The 20,688-nt window shown below is 31.8% G+C and overlaps 1 protein-coding gene across 6 annotated transcripts in view; it reads right to left on the bottom strand.

The window, feature by feature from the left end:
• LOC124536773 (NPC intracellular cholesterol transporter 1) overlaps nucleotides 1-20,688 on the bottom strand; it is a 65,639-nt gene that overhangs the window by 29,267 nt on the left and 15,684 nt on the right. For all 6 annotated transcript variants that reach the window (XM_047113363.1, XM_047113365.1, XM_047113367.1 and 3 more), the window contains exon 2: nucleotides 17,979-18,098. In XM_047113363.1, coding sequence (XP_046969319.1) covers nucleotides 17,979-18,098 — 120 coding nt within the window. The remainder of the gene's footprint in view (nucleotides 1-17,978; nucleotides 18,099-20,688) is intronic.

A 20,688-nucleotide genomic window follows, 5' to 3' on the forward strand; every position in this document is an offset into this window, starting at 1 on the left:
GGTGTCGAGGCCTATGAAACATTTCAGCTGTCGATTTGTTGTATTATTTCGTTAATATTTTGACTCCGAAGCAAACAATCTCGATGGTACCCTGTCATACATATATTACACGTATAATAAGGAAAGGGATTTGCAATGAGTCCATTAACTTGTCCGTCGTATCGAGGTTGCATCGGCCTTCGCGTTATGTCTTTTCCTAATGGCCATTACTAGTTATCATGAAATCCAAGACACTTGGTTGTTGCGTTTTCGATTCCGTCACAGTGCGTTTCGACCGTTTTTTTAAGTGTCATGACACGAATAACGCTTTGTGGTTTGATGATTTAATAGTGCCATAACGCGGTTTGTAATGAATTTCTGTCTTTGACTGTCATGTCATGTGCTAAATGCACAACCTTTGAGGACTAAAAATCGAGGACTAGAAATCGAAACAGATTTTTCCTAAAGTTACTGAACCAGTCGTTAAGCAATTCATTAAAACATACTTAATAGAGACCATGATCATAATTTTATATGTTGAAGCGTTGCTCCAAAACTATCTATAGATTATATTCTATACTAATATTATAAATGCGAAATTAAGCAGCGAAGGCAAGCCAGTAAAATAAAATTTACCTATTATTTTTTCATCAATATCCGGAATCCAGGTAAGGTCTGCCTGGTGTATCATGAGTGACATAATGACAAAAGGTCACCTATTGCGTAGCCTAGTAACAAGTTTAAAGCAAGCAAGGGCTGCCAATAACAGAGAGGAAGTAGGAATAGCCGATTTAAGGCAGAAAGGTCGGTGCTAACGGATTTTGATAAAATTTTACATAAGACAATTTTTATATTAGTTCTGACGACCAACCCTTAAAACACGAGAAGAACACGGCTAAACTCGTCGACAAGTAGTATATCACAATAAAAACATCAGTAAAATTCAAAACGAACATCTTCATTATGCATTGATTGTCTAACTTTCCTACGTATGCTGCAAAGCGAAATCAACTTGGAATGGACGGCAATTAGAATACCAGTAGAGCTTTGAATCTAAAGTGACTCCTAAATGACTGTACTATGATATTAAATGGGATGCGGTAGACTAAATATTTTAATTAAATCTAAGTTATTGTTAATGTTGTAGTAACATCGTCAAAAACTATATGATTATTGTTTGTATCGATTTTAGCATTATATTTCTTCCAAGTAGGTACATATCACATTTCATAACTTCAGCAATTAAGCGTGTTGACATATTACTCAATCAATTTATATTTTCATACATATTTTTCAGTCACAACTCTATCCCGATCAAAATTACTTTTTACAGATTCTTTTTCATTAAAAGTACTCTTGACCAATTCTTACATAAGACTGTCTGACTGCAGTTTGGGTATCATAATACGTCTACAGGAAGTCCATCGAGTCTGTCCATTTCCAGATATAAAATTGTCTCCCAACCTTTGTGAGGGTCGTAGGTGGGCCTCACCGATTGCGACACATTACCTGTACCCTCTCAGTCTCCCGAGGGGCGATCGGGATCATTCACGCAATTAAACATGACGACCAAAATAAAACTAACCCTTTATATTTTTAGCACCTTGTCATACAACCGATTTCTATATTTAACGAATTATTAATATACATTAATATACAAAATTAATAAATATTTTTTTTTGTTGGGAGTCTTAACCTTTTATTTGGAAACAATCCATCAATCAAATAGAAACCGGACATTCATGAAAAATCAACACTTGCCATCATTCCACGCGGTCAATATTTATACAGTAACTATTTTTAATTCATATTTGTAAAGACTTCGTGTTAAGGATTCCCATGTAAATAAAAAAAAAGTAATTTTGACTGTAACATAAGATAATATCACTCTATTACAAAGCATGCATAAATGAATAATTATAATACAAATTGCTAATTTAAAATGAATAATAACTCAGAAATTTAAAACCGGAAAATACGTAAACATGTATTCATGATAATTTAATTCCGATTTCCTCGTTCGAGATAAATTACCATCGAAACCATTTTAAGAGGTGAGTTTTTTTATAACTTTAAATCGTTCATTCGATCTCTAAGTCGTTATAATAAGATTCTTTTGTTTCAATATTATACCTGTTTCATATCTAACTAATTTCACATGTCATGGTATGGATTTATTACGCGGAGAAATGAGGACCATTTTGAGAGAAAAGCATGGATATAGAGAAAGGGACGATCAAAGAAACGATGCATGGATTTTGTAAAATACGATATGGCTAGGAATAATATTACTTCTGAGAAGACGTCAGAAAGAATAGTATGGAAGAAAGTATGCTGGGCCAACTCTAACAAAAATTGGAATAAGGGCATCAGGATGGGTGGACCTAAATCTTCTTATCATTGTAAACGAGTCTGAGATAGATTTTTTTTCAGTGGAACTATTCGTTAAAACTTGGTTGAAATTAACCATTGATCAAGACCGCTAAATTTCAGAAAGCTGTATGTGCCACTCGATTTAACAATTTAAAGAATAAACGCAACGCCGTAAGTATTATTGTATTATTATTGTAGCTAAACAAAGCTGTGCTAAAACTATAGATACTGTAAAACAATCATTTCAAAATCACTTTTATAACCGTGATATTGACTTTTCGATTCTATTACTAACTTCGACTAACAAATATTAACCTCAGTTTAATCGTAACTGAGGGTCAATTCTACTTATAAAAACATATTACATTTCGATCCAAATTCAACTGTATCGTTGTATTAGTAGAAAACCCAGTGTTGTTATAATAAGATAACTACAATTATAAATATACCTTGTTAATCTTTACCGAGACTCACCTTTACAAATAAAATATTATTTTTCAATTATTTACGATCACGCATGCACGTGAAACGTTCAAGGGATTCCAGTTCTTATTTTAAAGATGTTATGTACATAATTGATTAATAATCGTGGACAATTTAATCGTTTTATAGTATACAATGTTGCGTATAGCTGACAAATAGATAAATTATATGACAAGATGACGTGTTCAGTGGCGTGACAAAAACGACCAATCCTCGTATAAATGCTGAATACTAAAATGCAATTATTTTATATAATTTCAAAATATTTCATACTAGTTAACGTCCACGGATTCGCTAGCGTTTTATCGCTTCGGTTTTCATGTCAAAAAAGTATGCCTACGTCCTTTCTTGGAGCTCAAATTTGCTTCATAGCAAATTTTATCTTATTCGTTCGAAAGGTTTGGTCGTTAAAGGGCGACAGACAAACAGATAGACAAAGTTAATTTCACGTAATAATATTAGTATAGATTATTGGTTTAAAGAAGATAAAGCAAGTAGATTCATTTATAATACTTTAATATATAACGCTAGTATAATAGCAATTACAATCGGAACACGTATACATATTTAACAGCAGTAAATAAATCGTCCAGCAATGGGTATAATACCTAACATATTACATACATACCAGAGCCATTACTCGTATGCGAACTTTTCAGATAAGATTTCGAAATATTATATATATTATAATTTCTATACCTATTTTGTTTTAAAACGATTTTCTTATCTTTCTACCTATATTACAATCAAATTAGAGTCTTGAGTGCGTATAAAACAGGCGCTCAAACTTTCAACGTTAAAACGGAAACAACACGAACGTCAAAATGTCTTAATAACTATTTAATTGTATTAAAGGTTGAGATAGAACGAAACATCCTGTGTACTTTTAATTATATATTTTAACTGTAATCATATATTTTAACTTTAGTGACGACAATCTCACAGATACGTAGTCTGGATGGTACCTATTGGTGCATCGTGCATGGTCTCAATTCCATGACACATCTAACCTTGTGAGATAAAACCCTGTAAATTTCCCACTGCTGGTAACTAGTAATAGCCTGAAAGTGAAGGGTGAACGTGAAGGTTTCCTAACTGTTTTCCTTCACCGACGAATTCAAGATGTATTGGAAACACAAATTAAGCACATGAAAATTCAGTGGTGCTTGCCTGGTTTGAATCCGCAATCATCGGTTAAGATGTATGAGTACTAACCACTGGCCCATCTCGGCTCTTTTCAGTTGTAAACATTTAATTTATTTATATATAATATTTCATAATGTGTAACACATTACATTTACATCACCATTTTTATGAAACATTCGAAAACATCCGCTATCAATTACGTTTTTTTGATTAAACCAAAATAGTTTTTACATGTAATAGATTTCATATCCCTAAACACCAAAACTATGTATTTTTAATTCACGATACCATGTATGCAGAGATATTTTTATTTGAGCGGAAGTTTGCAATACTAAAAAATGTATATAAGCAAAACGAAAACATTTTATATGTGAATGTAAATTGCAAACGCGGAACTCTGTCATAGACGTGTTGCTAACCTAATGTTTAGGCGAGGTGGCACGGCGCGGCGTGTCACTTATAAATTCAATACTGCAGTGCTATTCTGTAAGAATTCAATTTCGTATCTCACTCGCGAAATGGTGACAATCGACTTACATCGACACGCCATTTTGATTGTTTCCTATACACTCTATAATTATTACCGTCAATGTCACATATCACATTTTGACACTACACGCTCGTTTGTTCTGCGGTGAGATGCGAGTTTCTTATAACAGAATAGCCCCGCAGTACATCATGATTATTTATTTTTTGCGAATGCAATACCATCGACATTCCATCGATACTATTTTTTTATTATGAGATATTGAATGGCTGCTATCCAAATCAACTAATAGACGGTATGTGTTCACCAACATCCATACATAAGCACTGCATTTTAAATACACATGACATTCATCCATTGGCAGAAATATATACCCTAAGCACTAGCTCACCAGACAGCTATACATATATTACTGTTTGGTAGTAGAATAAATACTGAATCGATATCCTAAACAGAAAAGCTTACGAAAATCCTTTATATGTTAATTTTTCCATAAAACCTAAATGTGTATTAATGAAAAGAAAATGTACATTGCTAATAAAATATTTACATTAAGATGATTGACGGTTTTATATCAATTAATATAAATGCTGTAATGGATTACTTTGCATGATAGGAAGTAATAGCTAAGCAATTATGCAATTACTGTCGCTAAATATCGAATGTAGGAGTTTCATTTCAGGCAATTATTATATACGAACCATAGAACAATATACGAGTAACGTCACCACAATGTAGCAACATTGAAATTTAAAAATATCAAACCTTTTTTTATAAATCAAATAAAAAATGATAAACCACAGTAATGATAAAAATTCATTAATCTATTTAATAAATACAGATGACAATGACGTTATCAATGTATGTATCAAATGATCGACAACGAGATTGTCTTACATCGATCCGCACAGATTTTATCTGAAAGATATAATAGGAATCTATTTAAATTATATCCATTAGTACGATGATCGATCAGATCATTTCTTTAGAATAAATAGATTACAGCATCATACGAAACACATTAGAAATTGTTTATTGCATTTCACGTTTGGCATAATTAACAAATATAATCTTAACTTATGAATCTTGTTTAAGGGATGATGAGTTAAAACAACTATCTATCTTCTTCTTTCGAATGACAAATTAGTTATGACAAAAAGAGAGAAATAATAATTCACTCAACGCCCGGAAACAACACTCATAAGTCCATATTCCTGGAACGCCACAAACATATAGTTGTGTTTTTAATCAAACACTGGTGTGTCATGTATTTGTTTTGATTTCACACTAAAGCGATTCCATAAAAACAATTTGTATTAGGAAATCATTAATCACACATTATCATTTAATGTAAACTCCGTGACCAGTGACGTGTCAACGTGATCGACTAAAAGCGTCAAGCTTCGATGATCACCACGAGAACAAAACGTATTTATCAACAATTTTATTGATAAGAAATATTTATCTTATATTAGACTCGGCCACGCTACGAGACGTTGAATTATATTACATGATGTTTAGCTAAATGCCTTCTCAGAAACGTCCTGTGTATGTATATTATTTATATTACTCGACCTCCGTGGTCGAGTGGTGTGTATACCGGTTTTCATGCGTACGCCACTCTGAGGTCCCGGGTTCGATTCCCGGCCGAGTTGATGTAGAAGATTTATTAATTTTCTATGTCGTCTTGGGTCTGGGTGTTGGTGGTACCTTCTGATTTTCCATAACACAAGTGCTTTAGCTACTTACATTGGGATCAAAGTAATGTATGTGATGTTGTCCAATATTTATTTATTTATTTAATATTTATATATCGGTACAAAAGTCATGTCGAAATACTTAAGTTTTTACGTGATACATGTTCAGTAAAAAGCGATATTTTTATAGAAATACTAGCCACGACTTCTTGCGCGTTTGGACTCATTTAAAATTTTATACATAATTCTAAAATAAAAGTAACCTAAGTTACTCCTTATGTGATGGTGCCAATGAAAGTCGCGACAAAATTGATCCAGCCGTTCCAGAGATGCCGGCCAGACGGACAGACAAAAACTTTAAAAACTGTTATTTTGGTAAATGCAGTTATTTTATTATATACAAACAAACTCCCCAATTTATTTTTATTTTATGTACAGATAAAAAAAATTATCATGTCTAAGTATTTATTCATGCGGAGTCAAAGAGATGATAAACACGACTAACAACTTTTAATCAATACTAAAATTAGCAGAGGTAAAATTTGTGTGTTTGTATGTAGGTGGTTTGTCTACGGAACTAATGACCCAATTCTAAAATTCCACTATTAGAAAGCTTCATTATTCCCGAGTGCTACAAAGTATTAATTTTAATTATATCATAATTTTTTTTATTTATTATTTCATATATATGAATAATATATGTATAATATGCTATAATATATTTTAGCAATACATTTAAATATTATTTTTATAAATTTAAAAGGTATATAACTTGATTTATCTTTCGTATTAAATATTATTTATAAATAAAAATCATAGTAGTTTCACATCAAATATGTAATTATATATGCATCGATACAAAAAAATACATACTCCGCAGAGCAATTCAACGTCCAAAAGAAGCAGCAACAAGTTACATTGCGTTGGAATTCTTCATACGACTTTTTTTAATAAATTAATGATTACGTATACTTAAAAATAAAACTTTAAAGGAAAACTCAAATAATACCTAAACCAATGATGCGTAAATCGAAACAAAGATGAAACGGAATATTTTTAATACCGTGAATGGCAAATTAGAATCAATTGTTGCAAGCGCATTGGCAAAAACAGGCAATGCCAACTCTGTGAATTCGAAGATCACTCAACTTTGACGTTTTGCTGTGCCTTTTAAAACAGACATCGCCAAATCTTTCAATTCTACAAAAAAAGGAAGTATTATAACCGCTGATTTCAGCTACAGCTAATATTTCACTGGATTTCTGACTGAACTGATTAATTATTGTTATAGTAAACCCATACGTGTAAAGATTATCTATGTATTTATTTCTGTCTATACATATTTTTTATAATTTAAAAATCGAATCAATAAAACTTTTTGTGGCTGTATATTTTGTAGCCGTATTCTTGTTATCCTTACGCAAAAAAAAAACTTTGCGACGCAATTCGCGCCAATACACATATCATATAAAAACATACATTTCATATCGAGCACTTCATTAAATATAATGGATGCTGTATTATAAAACTGAACACGTCCGTTTCGATGCGTATGCTTCGTAACGTCCTTCACGTTCAAAGGAAAGTCGCCTTTGCATATTGAGTAAGCAATTAGTTCTGTTTAGAGACAAAGACATATATTCAATTTATTCAAAAAATAACTTTTAACTGGCAATTATTAATTAGTTCTATTTTTTAAATTTTATTATATTTCATACCCAAATGCCAATCATATAAATCTATCCACAAGGTCACCTTCAGCTACTCCCTTCAGGATGTTTTTAATTAAGTGGATATACATACTTATAGCTACAGTTGTTTCACAGTTATTTACAACGATTTTATGTATATTCACAATAATATAAATCATCAAAACAAAACAAGAGATAATCATTGTATAGATACGAGGAGAAAAGGTAAACTAAATTCAGATTTCGACTACGACTACTAAGTCAATAAGTAGTTCCTTAATGAAGAACAGCATTCGTTTCTATAAGCCTCCACATTAAAAGTATTTATAATATGAACTTATTAAAAAAAACATTGTAAAATAAGATATACATATTACTCAATACAACTTTTAACTTTTCAGGTATATATAGAAATTTAAAAGTACTGTATTAAAACACTGTAATTATAACGATTTAAAAGTTAACGTAACTGTTATTTCGACACTTCAATAAAGAATATTATTTTTTTGTTATCGTTATATGTACGTTACCCTTACGTAAGTTCCCGTCAAACTTTAAATATTATTGCATACAATAAACCTATCTCATCATCCTCCTGTGCCTTTATCCGAATTTTACTTGGGGTAGGTGCAGCATGTCTTCCTTCCATACTCCTCCGCCGGACGTCATTTCACAAGTAACATTCTTTCTAAAATCCATCTACCTACCTATCTATCTGTTATAATCAAATATCTCAATTACATTTGACAGGACTAACAATCATTTACGAAAGTGCAACTGGCATTGTATTCGTTACGTCAATGCGACTAAACCACAGAAAAGATCGTAAGGAAATTTGATAGTGGATGTCTGGGACCTAAACAAGGTCATGGGCGTATAACCTACATGGCGAGTTAGCCTGTGAGTGCGTACTCAATGTTAATTAGGAGTTTTCGATTTAATTATCACGGAGTTCAATGTTACCGGTTGTGTCATTATCGAATAATAATAATAAATTACAGAATAGAAGAAAATAAAAATTTTAGTGCATTCGAGAAGCATGCTTAGTACATTTGAAAGGAACAGCTTGTATTTGCTAATCTTGCAGCTGTGAACAACACAATCAGATTTATTCAACGTCTTCTATTTAACACAATTTAAAGTTTACATTCTGACTCACAAAAAAATTTTAAAAAGATATTAAATCCGATTGTATGTCGAAGTACCAAAAAGTTTAATTAGGATTTATTTATTTTTACATCGTACATGCTGGCAACATTAGTATGACGTAGTATGACAGCCGAAAAGTCATATTACAGGAAATATCGAAAAGAGAGATATTAAGAACGTGAAGGACTCGATTTATATATCGAATATCATCATATCTGATAACGAGCTGATGCCTAACTATTCGTTATGTAAGGTGTTCCAAAAGAATCGCGAATTTTGTGTTTTCTCAAAAATTTATCTATTCATGAATACCTATTTTGTCCCCTTCAAAGTAATCCCCTTGAGATATTATACACTTGTGCCAACGGTTTTTCCAATCTTCGAAGCACTTCAAATTTTTTTTTATTATTATTTATTATTGCGTAATAATTTTAATATCCACATAAATATAATAGATGTCACATAAAACATATCATATCAAAATAACCATCATATAATTGTCGTGTCATGGTCAAAAACATTAAATAACATTATAATCGCATTATACATAATATAATAGTCAAATAAAATTTAAAAAAAAAACGATTACAATTATCAAAAAATACTGCCATTATGACTGAAAAACCATGAAGGCACAATTTGAATCTATTATTTAGCAATCGGTATTAAATGGGAAATTAAGATACGCTTATATTAATATTTTTTATTAGATAACCATTTTTGAGCCTTGACAGAGCTTTACCCAAACGGTGCAAGATTACAGGCTATATATTATACTATTATGGTTCTATAATTTTTACCTATCAGAAATATCAAACATCATAATTAATATTGCTAATAGGCTAGTTTCTTCTGGACAAATGAATACATCGTGTGACGGCTGAAAAAAAATACTATGTAATTATATATTTTTAAGTTAATAATACTATTGAATTGTCTATATAAGGAACCGTTGCATTTATATTACAGTTGCATGCATGCCATAGTTATCGGAGAAACTATTTTAGTATCATTTTGTAATATAAAAAAATATGAGGGTCCGGAAACTAATACTATGATAACAAACAACAGTACATGACTACATTCCTATGCAATATTTATTTTAAACAGGGATTATATGAGCGATCTTCAACCTTATTTACCAATAATCGTGTACCAATAGTTGGCGCTTTATGCAAGCATATCATCATATATTGTACCGCCAAAAAGCAATATATAAAATATTTACTATTTCTTTGTCTCGGTTTGAGAGTTATCCGGTATATTTGTTTATTACAGGTAAGGAGATGACAACTTAGTTCCATAATTAGAGAATTGCCTATGTAAAGAATGGTTAAAATTTCAAAAGCCGCCATTGTTTATGAGCACCTTGCTTTTCCATCTACTATTCAAATTTAATATAATCCTGTAAAATGAAATTTAAATACACATATAAACCCTTTGTATAAAGTATAGTATGTTTTTAATTTCGTCAGTTATTATATGCATTGAATCATTATCACTTCAATGAGCTTGTATAAGATTTCCATTTACAAACAAAAATGCATTTCTACTTCATTCAATTTATCATTCATAGCGTAATCACGCAGCTGTGACATTGTTTCTTTCATTGTCACTGTTGATAAGTTTAATACAATAACGTATGATACAGTCTATGCTTGAATAACGATTTTTTCAATAAAAGGAATAAAGTTAAACAAACCATCCATATATGTAATCCATGCTATTTGAAAACATATCTGCAGTACAAACAGACTACTTCATTATTATATATGTATTTAATGTTACCGTAGATATCAAAGATAATTCTGGATTTCGACCAATGGTATCAAAGATAATTTAGTACTTCGACCAATGATATGTCGTCAAACCAATGTCAACGTCAACTGCATTGAAATTCAATTGAGAGTTTTCACCCACAACAGATTAAGATAAATAGGCTATTGATCGTTGAATTCTTACGCCTGAAGCTAATCGTAGATGTGAAACTTCAGAACCTTATGATTTCAGGCAGTGGTTTGGTACTTCAGCTGTCAAAATTTGACATAGACAAACTAACATTTTTTTCTTGGAAGCTCAATAAATGTTAAAAGATGTACTTGTATAGGTATGGAAAAACTAGTAGGTATACGGCCGCGGCTTCGCTTGCAGTTTAGGGGATTGGTTGTCATGAATCAGACAAAAAAGGAGACCTTGTCCTTTCTTGGAGTTCAAGTTTGCTTCACACAAAATTCCATCAAATTCGGTTCAGCGGTTTGGTCGTAAAAGAGCAACAGACGTCTATCTGTCTCACTCAGACATGACGTCAGTCGATAGACAGGAGTTGTTTTCACATTTATAATATTAATATAGATGCAATTATTTACTTGATGACTAAAACAAATAATAACATAAAGATCGATCAACTTAATATATTTATTTTAAAAGAAAAATGTGTCAAATGATTATAATAACACATTACGTATCGTATAAGTCATACTACGTTCTAGAAGTTTCTATGGTACAAAAAATACAATACATAATTTCCAACGTCATTATTAAAATATTTCAACGATCCTTAGCAAAACATTTACACTGACGAAATGTTGTAATATTCAGACATGTAAAGGAAGTTCGATACAATTGATAATGTAAAAAAAGCTATTGGAGAACTACACGGTCAATTCAAAATGGCGTATTGCCGCAAACGTCCGTTTAAATACTCGACGTCTGACGTCACGCTCATTCGCAGAGCAATACTCGTTGAAAATAAAACGCAAACTAAAGTATAAACAAGCTGTGTCAAAGCAAACTGGTTTTATTCGGTCGACTTTATAATTAAGATAGTAAATGTCGATAGGAGTTTGATGATAAAAGTTTTAAATTGATTTAACTTTCATTTAAATTAGATTACGTCCGCCTGACCGATCGCGGTCACGCCGGCGGCCATTTTAATTGCCAACGTAATAATATTATATCGTCAGTGAAAAGGAAAAAAACACTAAAGGACCAAAATTGTACTGTTGGAAAATGATATTTAATGCAAAAAATTTAAACTTTATTTCACATAAATACAATTTTGTCGCTTTAGCTTTTCTTCCTCCAGACTGACGTTATAATTTATAATGAAAAACCCTTAATAATGGTAAACCCTGATGGGAAAACTATCCGATTCAAACAGAGTGATCAGTTGTGACACCGACGCTTAATAACATTGCCAACTTTACTTTTACTGCCAATCTGAGATCTAGGCATTAGACCACCGAGGCAGTTATTGTTTATTTATTATAGAGTTTTTAAATGAGCCGTGAGTGAATGGCGTTGAATGAAATATATCGTGCATTACTCGACAAGAATTACATTGTCATAGATTATGAGTTGAATACCCTTAAATAAAATATTACTAGCTTTCATCCGTGACTCCGATTGCATGGAATAAGTACTTTAAATTTCATCCTCGAGTGAGTTGACTTTTATAAAACAAATTGTACACTGTCCTCAGATGTAAAGCTGTATTCCATACTAGAGACCTCAGAAATTGTGAATACTTAGCTACCGAAATTCTTATACCAAGTGAAATTATTCTCATACAAAAACTACCGCTTAAAACTTACTTTACACATATGGCAATAGAAAAACTTTTAGAACAGATAAATTCAGCACAAATTGCACTTAAATTTGACTTTGAAATTCCTCATATCATAACGTCCAAAAAGTATCACTATCAAAAAAATCAGTTTAACAAAAAAATAAAAGGTCAATAATGTCTGATCGAAACGCATCGCAATGATTTAATGTTTCTCATAGACGTCAATAAGAGCGCTTGTGTCGTTGTGTCTCATTCAGTTCAATTAATTTCGTTAAGTGAATATTATTGAAGACAATTATAAAGTCATCGGCGCCATTAACGTTGCTACGAGAAAGATCTGGAGCCAAACATCACGACACAATTACATAATTGTTTATGTGTAGACGTTCGATTATTTTTATTTGCAACAAAAATTATATAGACCAGGAAGTAATACCTGTTGACTTCCAGACAGGATATATTAATTTAAATAATTGTATTAACTAACATGACTTTGTATTTTTTAAATGTTGAAAAAGAGTAACTCCTGAGTTTCTTGCCGGTTCTTCTCGGTAGAATCTACTTTACGAACCGGTGGTAGCTTCACTTAATTGTTAAATGACGATTCAAAAGTGCTTGTAAAAGCCCACTTGAATAAAGTATACTTTGATTATGATTTTGATTTTTGAAATAATGGCACAATATCCAAGTGATTTGGTAAAGGTGCGACTTCAATTCAGGGATCGAACTGAGTAAATGGTCAGTGTCGTTCTTTGCGAACATAATAGCAGAAAAAAAGCAACCCGTAAATAAAAACTTATTACATGATCGTTCGTTTTACACAAACATTCGTAATTACACAATAGCATACGTAACAGATAAAAAAACATTTTTATCTAACATTAAAAACGAGTTATGTTAATACTTATGTTTATGGTAACTAGCGTTGCTTAATCTAAAAAATCTAAAAAAAATTAACCATCAAAAACAATATTTTATAAATAAAAGGAAACCTCTTTGGTTGTGACATCAACGTTGTAAACAATAAACGTGAGGAAGCTTAATGAAGTTCGAACCCTAACATGCCAGATTTAAAGTCTAAATTATAATATACGACCGGTGTTTTACGCATGTACGTTGGCAATGCGCCCACGTACTGTGTAGTAAAATCCAAAACAAAATATAGGGAGTATGAAAATGATTTATTTGGCAAACCGTATACTTGCATTATGAAGTTAGTCTTATCTTGGAAAGAGGAACTAAATCTATAACGTCTCACTTGCATATAATATACGCATTAAAAGCAATCAAAAGTAATCTCTGTCAGAAGCCCTAGATATCCTTAAGAAGGTTAAAATCAAAACAGCCCATTACATTCCTAAACACTCGTGCGTCATTAAGTACTCATTAATAATAAGTAGAATAATATAATGACTAAGTCACACAATAGATTGATACTCCGTTATCTGGCAGCAAGTCTGACTCAACCTTATGTTGGGTGACACAATATTTTGTAGTTTCCTCGTTTATTAAATCATATTTCTATGTAATCGGATTATATGTTTCATTTATTTAGAAAAAAAAAAAAATCGGTAAAACTAATAATGCCATTTTGTTTTTGTATAAAGACAACAGATGACATCCGTTTATTTAAATTAAAATTTCTCTAATAAATATTGAAACGGTGTATTTAAATAATGATATCTAAACTATAAACTACTACCGGTTCCCGAGATCTGGCAAACGAAACTCTGCTATGTTTTTTAGTCAGACTTCATAATCGTACACCATTTTAATAGTAACACCTACATATATATAATATACTAAGATATTACATAGAACGAACGCTACATTCTCAAGGAGTACTATCATCAGAACTCAACAATAACAACTTATTTAAATTTCATTCGAGTATTAAACGTTATTAATTAATTTAATTAAGAGTCGAAATGGCCCAGTGGTTAGAACGCGTGCATCTTAACCGATGATTGCGGGTTCAAACTCAGGCAAGCACCGCTGATTCATGTGCTTAATTTGTCTTTATAATTCATCTCGTGCTCAGCGGTGAAGGAAAACATCGTGAGGAAACCTGCATGTGACAAATTTCATAGAAATTCTGCCACATGTGTATTCCACCAACCCGCATTGGAACAGCGTGGTGGAATATGTTCCAAACCTTCTCCTCAAAGGGAGAAGAGGCCTTTAGCCCAGCAGCGGGAATTTACAGGCTGCTGCTGTGCTAATGCAAAAAACATAATGAGTATGACAATTTTTACTAGTTTAATAATGGGTTTTTAAGCGCAGATTTTATATATGAATTGAAAACGATCTTACACCCTACAAACCCACATATATATTTTTTATAAATTACATAATATAATAAGAAGCATTTATTTTGATAGAACCGTGGCAAGTGTTATATACCAATATTCCAAGTCATGCTATTTCCTAAAGGATATGACGACGGCCATTGCCCCACTTTCTCCGACCCTAAAGTAAGCTCAGGACTACGTCAATATTAAGAATATATTTCTCGAAATAAATAATAATATATCTCCACTCACGATTGAAATAAGTCAAAACAACTACATGTTTAGAATTCCATGAGGTCATTTTGTCCATGTAGTTTCATACACACATGTATATGAAACCAAATCTCTAGTGACGTGTTGTGTATTAGGAAATTTTCATTTATTCTACAATTTGGCAGTTTCTCTATGGATTGTATTATGTGCTGGTTTTTAAGATATATAAACCAGTTTAATTGTGAACACAAAACTCGGACAAAAAGTATAATGTCTTGTTCTCATGAACATGATTGGCAGAGCATGAGATACAATGGATTAGTGAATATTCATATGTGTACTTTGATGATGTATTTTTATGCCTTATTCTGTGGCAGAAAAGCTTTATCGTTTCAGAGGCCCGCTATAATCCATTACACCTGCGCTTATCTCCAAGACTATTACGGTCGTACTTTCTTGGATAAAGTTGGACATTAAAATATTATGTTGAAATAGAATAACAGCAATATAATCGTTTAGAAAAACTTGCAAAACATTAAGACTAAAATATATATGCATTTTATTGTTACAGGTATTTTGTGTCTTTCATTTTCAATCATTGTGATTGTAACCGCATATATTATTTAGTACGTGTTTTTTCACGATCAGGTCGAGTTCCCGATGCTCGCTTTGAAGTAGGCTTCGTTTAACGTCACAATCGCATGCAAATGCTAAATATAGAACTAACAGAAGTAACCTCGCGGTTGACCCACTTTATACCCTGCAAAATCGCCCTTGACGGATTAAAAAAAAAACAGCAAGAAAGGCTAGACAATGACAGCATCATCGGAAGCGAATATTTATCTTTGGATAACTTGAGATATATACGAATATAATATGAATAATGACCCAACTTTTTAGCAAATGAATCCTGATGAAGTGCCCACTACCGCCACAACCATTCCTTTCAACGCCAATGCGGTGTCAAACTTAGAAACTAACCAGTCTCTTGTAATTAAACTGCCTCACTCGTCCTTCGACAGTAAATAAGTAGTAATGCCTAGCAAAATTAGTAATACGTCGCTATTACCTACCCAGGTGGGCTTATAACAGTTTCCACATAAACATATATAATACATTACACTCCAAATTTATAAATAAATAAGGACAATCGGATGCATCGCAAAAATTATAGTATCATTGTAAATGGATATGTTAACTCGCATTGTCAAACCACAATCAACGGTAAGATCTTCAAATACACAGTTACTTTTATGATCATATATATTTAAATATGATGTAAGTACCAACTACCAATATACATAGTTTGAGGGTCATACGTTTAATGCATGTACGTGATCTTCATATTACTATCTGATACCGTTCTTATTTCAATTTGGAGATATCCTTAAAGAATTCTTTGTGTAACAGAAGAAATAAATCACTACATGTACAAAGTGACACCTATACACCCCCCCCCCCACCCCCTACACGTATGATGATACACTCCAAAACTAGCTAAACATTGTCAAATAGTTTTCAGCGAAACGATATGATTCACCTGAATATTTGTATATATAATTCGTAAATACAGACAGACAGACAGGATTCGTGTAAATTGGATAATATATCGACATGATAATTGATAAAAATGTCTAAAACAATGATACAGAATGGAAACTTTAGTTGCGTGCGCCGCATACACCAATACATTTATATGCTTCAATATAAAACTTTTATTTATCCCGCTGAGTTTCTTTCACCGGTTCCTTTCAGGTCCGAGGTGTTAAATTCCGAATCGGTGGTAGATTACTGATTATCAATAAGCAAGTGTACATATATATACACTTCTATTTCAATAAACATTTTTGACTTTGACTATGTAGATACTATATTATTTAAAAGTGAAATAAATTTTACTTTAGTCTAGGGTTATATATAACCTATATTTAAAACGACATGATTCGAATCGATTTCAGGCAATCAGTTATAAAAATGGGGTCAAAGGCTCACTCGCACGATTTAATGTTTTTATTAGGGCTTACACTAAAGACCTTTATGTGTCCTTGAATATTTTTTTCGTGTAAACTCTGTTTTAGATTGGGATCAAGGTTCATTTCTTTAATCAGGTGTAAATGCCAAATTACAAAACTACAATTAGAATATTTTATAGTCTAGTATTAGAAGCAAATGTTAAAAAAATCCAAAATTCCTTTCATAAACTTTCCAATTAATACATATCAGTTTAACAAAAAAACTATGATCAAATAGGTCTTTAAGAGTATTTTTATATTATCAGTTTAATTACTTAAATTTGAAGCTACCAACATATTCCGTATGTTTATAGGATATTGTGAGACGTAGATAAAAAAAAAAACAAGAACTAAAACCTCTTTAGTAGCTTAGTCATTCTAAATAGTCTGTATCACGATGACGGTAACAGAGTCTTAAGGTTTAAGACATCTTGTCTTCGAGTGTAACTTCATCAGAAGATAAAACAATTACTTTCGCAAATTAAACGTTGTATACTGTTAGCGCAGTTAATATGGCTCACATATGCATGCAAATATATATATACATATACATGCAATATATTGCACTATTAATCAATATGGCATCTGAGTCGTGTGTTCGATTTTATTTCACGGACGCTGGAAGTGATTCAGTTCTTTATATTTAAATATTTTCAATACTATTTAATCCTCGCTGATAAACCATTTAAACCTGATTTTTTCATTCCTGTGGGTCTAAACTTGAGGTTCATAGTGTAATCACTATCTCTATAAATAGGCATAATAATCTTCTAATCCGATTTCTGAATCCTCAGAATGGCGCGTTCAAAAAACTGTTCAGCTTTATATAGTAGTAATATGCTAACGAATATTCATTTACCATTATTCGAAAGATAATTAAGATACTTACCCGTGCAGCCTCATCTAAGGGTTTAGCGGGACCATCGTAGTAACAATTCAACGTTTTATCTGTTGCGTTTTTACAAACGCCATACCAGATGCAATGGCCTTCTGCAGACGCGGTTGGAATCTGTAATGAAAAAAATTGTTATTAGGTCATTAGAACGAACATACCTGTACAGTAAAGTTGATGTATTACATCAAGGAACTAATATCTGGACTACTTTTAGTTAACTCCAAATAGCACGGAATGTATGATGGCTTATAAACATTTCAAAATCGCGAATGGAAACAGATTCGCAAACTATACACTATTAGCTGGTCAGCCTTCGTGTTGGAAATAAAATAAAAAGCAAGCAAAAAAGCCGACGTATATTAACAGGACCAAAAAAAATAAGACACTCAAAAACAAGTTATCGATCCAGACGCTGCTGTTCCCAAGGGCATTATTTGGTATGCGTATCTGAAATCGTAAAATTTCGAACCAAGCTTAGCAACAGTCTTGAGAGAAAAAAGAGGTTGGCTTTATTTCTTTCCTTACATTCCTTATATATTAAGTTTGCAAAAGAAAAAAAACATCTACAACGCATACGTATATATTAGAATGCTAAACATTTATTACAAAGCTTTTCTTTCTGGTTCGATATTTTTACCAAACGCCATGGAAACCCATTGACATAGTGAGCAATTCTTATCGATTTAAAATTCAAAGTATTCTCATGTCACTATAGGAATTAATTAATGGTAATTTTTACCCAATGAGGTATAAACATTCGACAACCGATCTATTCGTCCATAGGTACTGTGCTAATGTTACCAAACCGTAGAACAATCATCACGTAATATTTCTAAAGCTACCTGTTCCAATTCCAGAGTAAGAGTTCATTTTCCATACACATTTTAGAGACCTACAACTGTCTTTTAAAAAGTTTTTATGTGTCTGTTGTAGTTTTGGCAGCGTTCGCTTTAAACGCGTCTAGACCGAGATTTTCCCTAAGATTACGTCGGCATATTAACCTATATCTCAAAAAATATGAAAGATATTATTATTCTATATAGCCTATGTCCGAACTGAGAGTGCAAACCAAAATGAGCAAAAGACAGTTCCGTATAAATCGAATAAAAAGTTTTAGTACTTTTATATTCTGAATGTATTCCAAGTTTGAGCATAATTTTTCCCTACTATTAAATTATGTTCGAAGTTAATACGTGATTACGATATACGATTCTAACTCTAAATGTCACCCACATATAAATTAATCTTAAATATAGATTATTAGATTTCCAGACCATTTGTTTCATTACCATAAAGTCAGGCCCATAATCAAATTTTTTCATGGAGAAAATTTCTTTATCTGGTTATATGCTACTCTGTTCATCCGACTGCCATAAGTGTATTACACTGATATATGTAATCCATACACATATGTATATGGTGAATTAAACTATATTTCTCTCATCAAAATAAATTTCCAAAAACTTTATAAAAAGAGCAGGAACACTAGAACATTACTTCCATTCATCACTAACATCAATAAAAATCTAGATTTGAAACATTCAAAAGAAACAATTTCTTTGGTTTTGTTATAACGATTCCGTACTTTTTTAAATTATGAACTTAATATATTCCCAGACAAATTCCGCGCCTTTGATATGCTTTTTTGCTTTCGATGCTTAGATTTTTTTGCAACCAGACAGCATCACAATTAAAATCTGAGAATTTTTTTGTTGATGTCTGTCTGCAAGTAAGTTGTATATTCTATTCTTCGGGTATATTTATTATTGGATCTTCTCCACTATGATTCGCCACTTTAAGTTACAAATTTTCAAGATTCTGTATTAAAAACGTTTTTTTACTCACAAAGTCGATTCAATACGAGAACAATGCTGCATGATAATCTTATACATAAAAAAAAAACACTATCAGTGGGGAAGTTATGCATTGACGTGTTCAGCAGAGTTGAATTCAGCACGTACGTCATTCCGATGTCATGAATGAATCGTTTATACATCATAACCAAATACTGTATCAATTACTTATTCACCGAGACACAGATATCACACGGGTGTTTACAGTTAAGCCATTTCCAACAAAAAAATCGCTAATACCGAATTTTTCAACGAAACATACAACAGACACTCCTAATAATTTACCAAGCAACACAATCATATATTTAATGGTTCATTATCGATCACCCAATACATCGCATGTTCAAATGTACTTGAAGAAAACGAAATACATTTCTACGAAAATTTTCCACTCCTTCTGCCGTCGTAAGTGTACGAATGTCAAATTCAAATCTCGAGCAAATATAAAAGAAACGCAAAAAGATTGAACCGAAAGAACAAAAGATAGTTAAAGCATTATCTTTACGATAAGGTTACGACAAATTAAAACGATAACTTTATAGATCATTGAACGTAATGTTTATTCTAGATAACGTTATCAAAACACGTAGAAATCGAACAATAAAATAAAACAAATACTCGTATTTGATAAGTGCAATTATATCTGAGGCAAAATATTATATTATCGATTTATTTAATATTTATAAAGCCTTTGACCAGGTACCTGAAGGTTTTATCAAATGGTATATCACGCGAGCACATAAAAACGATAAAAATTCCTTATTCTATTATATTAAACATATTCTTACGAAATTAACTGGTAATATAATTTGAATTCTTGCTGCTTGTCGCACAAGATACATGGAATTTGA

This window comes from Vanessa cardui, chromosome 17, assembly GCF_905220365.1.
Source record: "Vanessa cardui chromosome 17, ilVanCard2.1, whole genome shotgun sequence".
Classification (NCBI taxonomy): Eukaryota; Metazoa; Arthropoda; class Insecta; order Lepidoptera; family Nymphalidae; genus Vanessa; species Vanessa cardui.